A 12205-nucleotide genomic window follows, 5' to 3' on the forward strand; every position below is an offset into this window, starting at 1 on the left:
TGATTTTAGAATCGATGATTCCATCGATTCATCGAATAAAACACTGGTCAACATATTTTGACAAACTTTTTTGAATCAGACATGTAAGTAAACTTTTCTCGATTATTTTTGGGCGCTGATTCCAAATCTACCCTTTTTTCTCTTGCACATCAGGTTTTAATATTATTATTATTATTATTAATAGTTTTTACCAATTGACATTTTGTCACATAATGTATTTATTTTGTTATGGATTGATTCAAAACAACATTTAAGCGATATCACTCGAGAGGGATTAAATCTTTTAAAAAATAATAATAATAAAAAAATAAACATTTAAGATACATTTTCCAATTAAAAATGAGGGTGTGGCAAATGCCCGAAAATTATGAAAACATGTTTTAAAATGTTTTTCTTTTTTTTTTTATTTTTTTTTTTAATCTGAACATTTGTGGGATCCCCTTATATTTGTACATTCTAGATCCATTTATAAATGATGACATATTGTACACACCTTAGCGCAAGGGATGTCGTGAGCGAATATTTTTAGAATCGATTATTCCATCGATTCATCGAATAAAACACTGGTCAACACGTTTTGACAAACTTTTTTTGAATCAGACATGCAAGTAAACTTTTCTAGATTATTTTTGGGCGCTGATTCCAAATCTACCTTTTTTTCCTCTTGCACATCAGGTTGTAATATTATTATTATTATTATTATTATGATTAATAACAGTTTTTATCAATTGACATTTCGTCACATAATTTATTGTTTATTTTTTATGGATTGATTAAAAACAACATTTAAGCGATATCACTCGAGAGGGATTGATGTTGAACTCTGCTTGTGTGGTGTTTTTGTTTTGGATATGTGACACAACTTGCGCATTCATGCACTTAAGCACTTAGCCTACCGCCCACTACAGTCCTCAATAAAAACAAAAAGTAGGACTATTAAATCCTCTGACAGAATCAACAAACAACAAGAAAAAAAAAAGTATATGCTGCGCTATACATTTTGCCAAGCTGAATTACGCGGCATCCAACTCCGAGCAGTTACTGTCACCCACCCGCATACCTGCGCCGTTTTGAACTCGAACCTTCCCACCGCGGTTCGAACGTAAAGGCTTTCAAATGACAGCCTGCGGTTCTATTTTCCCTCGCGTTGCTCTCGCCGCCTTTCGCGTTTTGTCATCGGAGTCATCGGTAGGTTACCAGCACGGCACCGCGAAGGCAGCCCTTCAATCCGAAAGCCCCCTTCAAACGGAATGCCCCTCATCTCACGATGGGTATTTTCATTTTATTAAGGTGAGGCTGCTTGCTGTGCCTGCGGCAAAAAAAAAAAAAATAGGGTGGCTACGCGCGATGAATTCCATATCCTTGCGACAAAGGAAATCACGATTTTTCACCTCGACTATGCCATGAAATTGAGCATGCAGTGCATGAAGCGGGTGCTCCGCGCTTTCATATAGTAATACCCCATCTGAATTCTATGCAGGACACCCGCCGCTCTGTAATACCTTAGAGAGAGTAAAAATATGAGTCATGATATAATTTTTTTTTTTTTTTTTTACAAACCCTGCTCGGTGGGTTACTATGCGGCTGTCACTGGGGACGTATATGCAACTCCAAGGTCGATTTTTAGCTTCGACACGGCGATGTGGGAATACTATCCATGGATTACCGATTTTAGAGCGGATCTGCTGGGATGGACATACGGGCGTGCGCATCACCAATATGAAGTTTTGTATCGTTCACAAAGGGGGCCCACCCTGTTGTTGTTTTCCAATGAAACAAATGCAGCGGAAGTGCGGCTCACGCACACTCAGCGGGCTCAGGTTTCAGCCGGATAATAAGGGCCAATAAATGAGATCGAGCAAAGGAAACAAATTAGTGGAGGCCTCTCAGGGTGCGCACTCTAGTTAGTTTCCCCCCCCTGGTGCAGTTCGGTTGGACAGGTGTGAATACAGCAAACTAATCTTGTGTGGACCAAAGCAACCTGCAAGAGATGATCCCGCCATGGTTCCAAACATCCTGTATGGCAGTTTATATAAATATGTCTCCTAAAAATAATCTGGGGCGGACCCGTGGTGCAGTGCAGAGGTCGTGGGTTCGATCCCGGCTCCGGCCTCCCTGTGTGGAGTTTGCATGTTCTCCCCGGGCCTGCGTGGGTTTTCTCCGGGTACTCCGGTTTCCTCCCACATTCCAAAAACATGCATGGCAGGCTGATTGAACACTCGAAATTGTCCCTCCAGTGTGAGCGTGGATGGTTGTATGCTTCCGTGTGCCCTGCGATTGGCTGGCAACCGGTTCAGGGTGTCCCCCGCCTACTGCCCAAAGACAGCTGGCTCCAGCAGCCCCCTTGTGAGGATGAAGCGGATCGGAAAATGGATGGATGGATGAATAATAATCTGTCTTGGACGATGTAGTGTGTGCAACAACATGAGCGATAGCATGAGCAGCTAACATGATGAAGTGAGGTGTTATTTATTTGCTTCCGCCATGCTTGCGAATCATTCTGATGACATAGCTGCAACTCGCGTGTCAATAGATTGGACTGTTAACTTAATGGAAGCGTCTTTGGCTTAGCGTGTGCGCACTTTGCACCTGCGTACGTGCTCAGTCGGGTATTTCCTGCCTGGTTTTGTTTGAACCTCTGTTTGGAGAACAATGAGGATAATGTCACAGTTGCAGAGTTGTGCTTTTAAAGTTTCGCTGCTCTTTTGTTCAGCCATACAGTGGAACCTCAATTCAGACCCAGAAACAATACACCGCGTACGTTATTCATCGAACAGAAAATAGTGTTCAGGCCGCTCAAAATGCCCTTTCTGAAGTAGCTCTTCAAGTCTGTTTTCCTAAATTGCCTGCAATTTACCGTAGCACCAGTCAACTTTTTACTCAGTTGCTAGTCATTTATCCGTCCCTCAGACATATTTTGGTACAATGCAGTTTTTTTTTTTGTAAGACCCTTATCAATAGCATGTGATTGTCACCGAGGTGAAAAAGAGAAGCACAAACATTGTGGCTTATGAATGTGACCAGATGTTTTTTTTTTGTTTCAAACTTTTTTTTTTTTAATTTACAAAAATGTTGGACTGTACTGGGAATTTTTAGGTTGGGGGGGGGGGGGGCGAGCCACTTTTTTAATACTGTATTCGGTATTTATTTTGAGGTAATGAAAAAAAAATGCTTTGTAATTGACAATGGGCCCCTTCGCCCCAATCAGTCCATCAAATGAGGGTTCCACTGTATTAGTGATGAACGAATGGCAGATTATTTCATTTTCTTTCTGTGTTAATTTTTTTCACTGATCACTCGCAGGCCTTCTTTCTTTTTAGTCTTGTGATCAATCACAGAAAACAATGATGAGACGGGGTTTCTGGTGACACTTCTGGGTGCGCTTCAATTTTCACTAGAGCACGAACCCAAACTAGAGGCGACAGGTTTTTTTTTTTGTTTGTTTTTTATAAACAAATTCGCCAATTCAGACCAGAGGAAATGGACGACACACATGCTGTGGCTTCACACAGGAGCTCTCACGAGGGAGCTTTTATTAAAACTGATCATGCTTTGTTGTTTTGAACATGCAAGTAATGATTACATTAGCAAGTGGGAGTCGGTGATATCACGGTGATAAACCTGCGCGCAGTATTAATTGCAGGGCGGCTACGGCCACGAGTATGGGTGTTTAAGAGCGCGTTATGATAATTACCTCCGACTGAGGGAGGTTAAAGTATCACCCACGTCTGTTGTTTTGTCTCACTCAGCACGATTGTCATGAAACTTTATAAAGGGATGTAACATAGGCCAAGGGCCAGCTAATTATAAACTCAAGGGCAAATCCATTAAGTACAGGGAAAAATTAAAATTAATAGACTTGGTGCAAGACCTGGACCGTTCAAGTGGCCCCTTTTTATTTTTATGTAAAGGTGAGTGCTGGCCAGGCACTGACTTGCATTAACCTCAGATGGGAGTCTCAGTCATCATATATTGATCGGGTCTATCGGTCAACAATGAGAGAACAGCAATTAGCTCAATGCATTTAAACAACTACGCAACATACTGTACGTGGGTGACTCAGGGCATTTAAAAAAAAAAAAAAAAAAAAGGTTTGAAAAGTGCAGCTGATTTATTTTCTGAGAAATAGAAAAAGGGACAACAAAACCACGTCAACCTAAAGGTCATCGAAGCTGGTGGAGGGAAAAACAAAAAAAAACAAAAGCTAAAGGTGCAAAGCTATTATCGCGATCACTGATTGTCTCCCAAAAAAATGACCTTAAAGCTGATAAGTGCACAAATACTCGAAACAATCTCAAAATATATTGTTACCACTTTTCAAGGTTTTATAAGTAGCTTATGAAGAATGGGCAAACCAAACTATGAGCAGCACTGGGTTGAAAAGTAACACGCGCACACACACAGGGACTCACATAGCACCTTGTGGAGCTCCCAATTTTTAATTAATTAATCATGATAATCGCATTTTAACCCTTTCATGCACCCTGTAACCTGATAACATAAGCTGTCCACTGTGGCCTTCTTGTGAGCTTTGATCTATTTCGTATTCAACACATATGGAAGGAGAAAGCACCCTTCAAAGCAGGAACTCACAAAAGGTGGGCCAAAATACCTGACGAGAGGTGTAGAAGCTTCACTGAAAGTGACACAAATCATTAGATTCCAGAGAATTGCTTCATCATGTTGTACGACAAAATGTTAAGTTTGAGGGTGACATTTTTTTTTCTGAAGGTCTCTTTCATCAGTTTATTTGGAAAAAATAATTCCGTTGAACCACAATTCAAAAGCAATGTCTGACTTTCATTGATTAATTTTCTTTATTTGTAGTTATTTCTACATTATAGTAGTTATTTCTCTTATTATTCTTTCATTCACAGGGGGTCCCAATAATTTTGTCCACGTGTCGATGACTTATTTCAAATCGATGTCTGGTACTCGGTACAGTTGAGTCGATGAAGGTCACTGGCCACTACATGATGAAAAGTGGTGATCATTTTTCTTATACTATCACTCAAATTCTTTTTCTTCTGGCAAAGCCATGAAAAAAAAAAACCCTGCATTCCTTTTTGCAAACTGCTGGATTGGACGATTTGTGTTTTTGTTTTTTTTCTTGAGTACTTGATGAGTAAAATGAGAGTACTTTACACTTCCAGTGCGTGCAAACATTTCATCTCTTTGCATATGAGGAAAGAAAAGCAATTGAGAGAAACAAGGGAGGGGGGGGGGGGGGGAAAAAAAAGGGGGGGGGGGAGTAAATTGTTGCCTCTGTACCGCGCTAAAATAAATCAAATTCAGTTCAGAGAGCTGACGGCCAAACTGCATTTTCTCAGAGAAGCGATTATTGTTTATTTTAACTGAAGGCAAAGTCCTGTAAAGGTATCTGCTTCTCATTTTCTAGGTCTGGTCCTTGTTGTGGCTGCAGGGTGTGCAGCAGTGTTTACACTCAGATCTAAAAAGAAATCGAGGCCCCGCCCCCCAACCACAGATGCATATATATATATATATATATATATATATGCATCTGTGGTTGGGGGGCACACTAACACACTAGCAGCACTTCGAGCGATGCCCTCATATTATACTGTCTGCATGTGTTTTTTTTTTTTTGCTTCTGGCACAGTATTTTTAAAAACGTTATGTTGCTCCCAAAAACACATTGAACTTCGCAATGCACCAAGGGAACAATGTCATCACAGGACTCTAATGTGAAAATAAGGCAGCGTATGTCATCTCGGCTGAAACGGAGCTCTGGGTTTTTGGAATAACACCAAAGCTGTGCATCATGACGTATTAATGATTTTGCAATGAAATCAAGCTGATGCTCTTGAAAGGAGTGAGTGAGCTGGACTTTTTTGTGGGTTTACCTTTTTTTGTGGGTCTCTACACTTGACGGTGGCAAAAGGAAAGAAACGCCCAAAGTGTCTTAAGTTGAGGGCCTTCACTCTGCCCATCATCAACCTTGCTTTTTTCACATGAATGTTTGATGAGCGCAAGTGGGTGCCACATAGCACCTTGTGGAGCTCCCAATTTTTAGACCTTTTACAGTCTTAGCCCTTAATATTGAACCATGTCGGGACTGCTCGATGGGAAAAGCAGCTTGACCCATACCCAGCCATTCATAGCAACAGATTGATGGATAAAGAGATGGATATTTCATTTCTGAACTATTAGTTTCGCAGTAAAATCCACTTGTTTTTAGCAATCTTAGACGGCGGCCATTTTGACACTTTCTGTTCACTGAAAATGACATCACAGTTGCTCAAGGCCAATCATGGTTCACCTGTTTTCCAAAACTGAGCCATGTTTGGTTATTACCTGAGCCCTGAGGAACTGTGATGTCATTTTTAGTCGACAGTAAAAGGGAAAATGGCCACCTCCTGAGATAGACAAAAACGAGTAGATTTTACTGCTTAACTCATATTCCAGACATGAAATATTCATCAAAATGACCTATTTGGACAAGTGGGGCTGCATAAAACATATTCCTGTCAAGAAAATGTTTGCTTCCTCTTTAATGCAGAGGACTGCCAGTTTGATACGCACTTGCTCTAATTACCTTTTGTTGTATGTAAGTAATAATTCATATGATATTCATCCATGTCGGGGGTGTCAAACTCATTCTCGGCGCGGGCTACTTTGGCATTACGTCTTCCCTCGGAGGGTCGATATGACCGTGAAAGCACAAAAAAATGTTCCATTGTCTCATCGCCGATTGGTAGTTGAAATCAGTCAACTATAATAGTTTGTTCAGTGCGCCCTGGTGCTCATACCATGTTGGTGACCCCTGGTCTAAATGCTCGCAAGGTCAGATAGAAGACAGTTTAGAAGCCCACCTGCGGACCTACCGGAAAAACTGCATCGAGGCAGCGAAGAAAAGAAGCAAGTGCAAAATGAAGGAATGCAGAATGCATCCACAACAAGCAGAATGAAAATGCTGGAAGCAGATGTTTGACAGATGGCAATGTGGCAGAAAGAGGACAAGTCTTCATGACGTACACGCCCAAACCAAAATATATTGGAAATAGTGCATGACAGTGAATGTTTCTGTCCTTTTGTGTCGTGACGAAATTTCATCTGCCCTTTATATGGCTTTTTACAAATTCTTCTAAATCCGGTTTCTCAAATGTACTTCAAGTATGGAGTCCGAGAATTTGTCGGAAATAATTCAAAAATGTGAGCATTGTAAATTTGGCAGTTATAAGCGTTCACGGGTAGGTTGTTGTTGTGAACTTTATTTGAAGAGCGCTTTAAAAACAACCACTGCTGCATACAAAATGCGGTACACAAAGTTCAAATCAGACGTATCAAAACAAAACGCCGTTAAAACACAAAAATAGTAAGTGTGATAAAACAGCAAAACAATGCCAAAACTTACTTTGGCTGAGACAAAAGCCAAAGAATAAAAATGTGTTTTAAGCCGAGTTTTGAAAGTGGAAGTAGGGGGCTGGGGGGGGGGGGGTTGCCTAACATTTAGTCACAAGGTGGAGCAGCTTGGAGAGGTAAAATGCAGCGGAGACCATTTCCACAATTAAAGACCAATAAAATAATCTTCATTGAACTCTAAAATCTACAGGAAGCCAGTGAAGGGAGGCCAGAATTGGAGTTCTGTGCTCCCTCCTACGCGCTCCTGTTAGGAAGCCAGCAGCATCATTTTGGACCAACTGGAGACACTTGAAGGAGGACTGACTGACTCCAAATTAAAATGCATGATAGGAATGCAGCCGAGATGTTTCTCAACGCATGTTGTGCCAGAGGCTTGACTTTTGCCTGCTGCCTAACATGAAAATGAAACAAAATAACAAGGATTAAACGGCACCAATTTTCCGGTCCAATTTAAAATCTCATCACTCGCATGCAAAAGTCACGTTAGCGCTCGTCTGACCAGTTACGCATTGTAACTGTTCATTGTGTGAATCTATTGATCCATTCTCAGACAAAAATAATGTAAATGCCAGTCTATACATACATGTACACGCTGACGGAGAAAACATTTATAATGGTCCCGACATCCGGGTCCTTACAGCTTGGTTTGGCTTCGTCGAAATGACTTTTCGCCACACGAACCACCGGTGCTTTTTCCACTTCTACTTTTAATGCAGATGTTCACCAAATCGACCGATTCACCTGCTATCCACTTTGTGAATAGTTACATCAAATCGCACATTGTTAGCGACTCCTTCACGCGCTGTGTGGATGCGAGGTCACAACTTCCACCCTGTCAAACATCGCGGGGCTGCGTTACTTTGCCAGCCGGTAATTATCCGTTGTCGCCGGCTCCCTTTCCCCTCTGTGGCGCTCTCCCGCACACTCTCTTGCCCAAATGTGATGATCACAGGATGTTAACATTGGAGATTATGCAGCTGAGAGGTTGAGCACCGTGTGTGCTCTTTGTTGGCGTTTTTATATATAAACTAGTGGATGCTTTTGAGAGTTTTAGTGTATTGAAGTGGATTCAAAAAAAGGAGGGCTCTTACCGTGGTTGGATTTAGAGGCATGAACAGGAGTGTAGTGGTTCTTGGATGAGGTTCTGACCGGTGTGTTGTCTTTGGACGAGCCGTTCATCGCTGCAAAGTTCTCGCAGTCGTATTGAGAGATGGGAATGGGCCCCTGTTGCCTCAGGATGTCGGCAAGGGCCCTGAGAATTAACAGTCAACAGCAAAATGTTATTCTACTCGAAGCGTCTCTTAATGCTGATTTTCAAAATGAGGCAATAATGCGTCTGTTTTCCCCCCCCGCACACAAAATAGCGGCTAATTGTCAAGACGACGTCGCGCTATTATGGATAATTTGGGGCTTCTCTGTTTTGTGTGTCTTTTTTTTTTTTAATCCTGGGAAGATGATGAATGGGGAACCGCCATTGCATGTGTGTGAGCATCTCATCTAATTAGGTTGAATTGGAATAATTTTTTTTTTTAGACCGCGCCAGGTGCACATGGAACCCTCGAGAGGGAGCGAGCAAGAGAGGCAGAGGCAAGTTCAAAAAGTGTTTGTTTGCTTTTTTTTTTTTTTTTTTTTTTTTTCGGGGTCGGGTTTGTTTGCTTTTTTTTTTTCCTTTTTTTCTGGCGTCGCTTTTAAAAGGGAAATCAAACTACTTTTTGCACGGCTGCACCGGCTCAAAGCTCCGGTAGATCAAATATAACATTGGGGGTAACCTTTTGCTTTTAAAAGAATATTTCCGCTCCCCTTGCCTTCCCCGCTCTTGATTCAATGTGCAGCGGTGCATACATGTCACACGACCTTGGTACAACCCCAACATTAACAGTATCCATTATTCACAATCTTAAGACTGCCGGAGCGTTGAATAATGCATTCAAACCATTCAATCTTGAGGAATTAATGTGTGTCAGCATTTGTTTCCAGATGTGGGCGCAGTCTGCGGCCCACTCATGTATGATAACTCTCGCATGGAAAAGCCGCAGGAGGGAGCCGGAGCCAGCTGAGGGGATCAAATGTGGTCTCTTGCTATAACCGTCTCCGAGCTCTTCTAAGCGTTCTTGCCGATTGCGCACTTAAACGCACCACGCCGTCGCGTGCGGTCATTCAAGTGGGAAAGGGGTCAGGTTGGTCGGGATGAGGTTCAAGGTGTGACATTTGATGATCGGTTTGCCATTTTTGAATCGGCGAGGATGTGCGAATGCGTGGCCTATTATTGGAAAAGTGGGGAAATGCAGCATGATTTTTTTTTTTTTGATTGCGGCGTCAAACTCGAGAGCACGCGCGCACGCATTCAAAGAGAACCGTCTGAGTAATGAGCTTCTTTTTGACTGTGTAATTATTTCAGGCTGCCATTCTGACACACTTCTTTTAGGGGAGTGGGGGCGGGGGGGGGGGACATCTGCAAATGGATTGCGATGTCAAAGGCCCACGTCATTTGGCTTGGAATCAGTCAATCAATCCCTTGACAGCCATTTCAAGATTTGATATTTGTTTTATGAGGGCGCACCAAATATCCCTGATTTGTTTCATTGGACTTTATTTCACATAAGATTTCACTATTGTTGCACAATTACAATGGAATTCCTTTTGTGACATTGATTTTTTTTTTTCTTACAAAATGGGAGCGCATACCATTTATATATATATCATTTTGGCTCTGGCAAAAGGTATCAAATTTTACCTTGTGAGCCAACGCTTACTACTCACGGATCAAAATGAATCTTCACTGTAATGCCATTTTTGTCATTCTAGCGTCCACTTTGAACTTACTGAACCACTTTTTTTTTTAAATAGTGAAAATGTGTGCTGAGGAGCTACGACAAAAATGCTTGAACTATCAACGACAGGCGGTAAAAGTAAATGGCATAAAGAAATGCCCCCCCCAACCCCCACCCCGCCCCATGGCCACCGTCAGGAGATATTACAGTGACCATGCAATGAATTTGTTATGGTGGTTCTAGCTTGCAGGGAGGTAGAAATGTGCTGGAGCATACTGAGAGTTGGATGTCATCTCGTCTAACCCTGAGACCTTTTTTTTTTTTTTTTTTAAGCGACAAGAAAACGTCTTATGTTATGTCATGGCATGCAATTTTACACCACTGCGGACTACAGCCACGATAATGGATTTATGTTAAGTCAAAAATCACTCAATTATATCTGGAGCTTTTTGATTAGACAGCGTTGTGTTATTCAAAGGGTCATCATATTGTTTGCAACGCAATATACTACTTGTAAGTGCTCCTTACCTGTGTATATTCATCGATTTATGTTAAGTCAAAAATCACTCAATTATATTTGTAGCTTTTTGATTAGACAGCGTTCTGTTATTCAAAGGGTCATCATATTTTTTTGCAACGCAATATAGGCTACTTGTAAGTGCTCCTTACCTGTGTATATTCATCTCTTGGGGCGGTTCCGTGGCTTTGTCATAAGCAACTTTTGCGGACACTCCCATCACTATGATGAAGGCTATGATCCCACAGGTGATGTAGACCGCCGTGTTGGTCTGGTCCATGCCCTCAAAAGTCTCCCCCGTCGGTACTGGGGACGGGGCGGCAGTCTGCACCCACACCGGCTTTTGGTAGTTCGTGCAGGCTTTTTGATCCAGTCTGTCTTTCTTGTACTCGCAGCAGAAGCGCAGGTAGCAAGTCCCGCAGCAGTAGCGATGGTCCGTGTTGTTGCATTCGAACATTTTGTCATACTGCCCGCTGACGTCGTAATAACCCAGGCACGTGTCGTGGTTGCTGGCCGGAGCGGGCTGCGGCGTCTTCGGCTGCGGCGCCACCACCGTGGGAGCCGCCGTGGCTTTGGGAACCTTCCTGGTCGTCTGTTTGGTTTTTTTCCCACCCGTGGCCGCACTCAGCACGCTCAGTGGATCCAGATAAATGAGAAGTAACAAAAGGTGCCTTTTCCCCATGGTGCGCGGCACAAAGCAAGTCTACGATTTTTTTTTTTTTTTTTTTTGTCGAGACAACTCTGATTAAAGCTTCGCAGAAGATTTCAGTCCGAGCTAAGTTTCCCCGTCGATCGCTCAGTCCCGCGTGCAGGCTGCATGCTGAATGCAACTCTGGTTAGATTGCCTTCAAGGGCATATCTGGGCTGTCAGAGCTCATGAACTGAACTAAAGTCCGCTGCGGCCCATGATGATGCGCGGGCGGAGGTGGTGGGGGGGAGGGGGGGACAACCGCAAATCCAAAGCGGGGAGTCACGTCTCTGGACGCCCGGACTCGGGAGCGCCTTTCCCGTTGGTTTTGCTTTGATTCGCTGTCCAAGGTGCTGACGACTGAGGTTCAGGTTCGTTCTGCTCAAGTCTCGGTTAGACTGGAAACATAAGTAGAGCTCATTTCGTATGATCCCCCACGTCAGCGACACGTCATGCATTTCATTATGGCATTCTTGTATAAATGCAGGCGTCCAACTAACTTGCTGCAGTTGTGGCTCGACCCTTGCGTTCTTGCAATCTAACACGCACGTTTTTTGTTTTTTTTTCCCGTGATGCGTTTGAACGTTTCCACGTGGTTGATACTGATATTCTCAAGATATATATACATATATATTTTGTAAATGTAGTCACATTGATTAAAACCATTGACTTTACAAGCTGCATATTTTTAAAAGGGTGGGTGTGGAAAGCCAACCTACCTCTGTTAAAAAGATCCGCTGGGAGTCCTTCTCTGTCTGGGTCCGCGAAAGTAAAGTAGACCGTCAGAGCTGTGAAGCAGACCACCTCTCTTTCTCTCTACTCCCCCCCCATTCTTCCCCCCGTCTC

The 12205-nt window shown here is 42.7% G+C and overlaps 1 protein-coding gene across 3 annotated transcripts in view; it reads right to left on the bottom strand.

Annotated features, from left to right (window-relative positions):
* LOC109512092 (protein shisa-6 homolog) overlaps positions 1-12178 on the bottom strand; it is a 76724-nt gene extending 64546 nt beyond the window's left edge. For all 3 annotated transcript variants that reach the window (XM_019863593.1, XM_019863594.1, XM_019863592.1), the window contains exons 1-3: positions 12079-12178; positions 10824-11757; positions 8475-8635 (exon numbers count right to left, since the gene is read on the bottom strand). In XM_019863593.1, coding sequence (XP_019719152.1) covers positions 8475-8635; positions 10824-11353 — 691 coding nt within the window. In that variant the 5' untranslated portion in view covers positions 11354-11757; positions 12079-12178. The remainder of the gene's footprint in view (positions 1-8474; positions 8636-10823; positions 11758-12078) is intronic.
* Positions 12179-12205: the final 27 nt, after the last annotated feature.

This window comes from Hippocampus comes, unplaced genomic scaffold (assembly GCF_001891065.2).
Source record: "Hippocampus comes isolate QL1 unplaced genomic scaffold, H_comes_QL1_v1.1 scaffold91, whole genome shotgun sequence".
NCBI classification, from domain to species: Eukaryota; Metazoa; Chordata; class Actinopteri; order Syngnathiformes; family Syngnathidae; genus Hippocampus; species Hippocampus comes.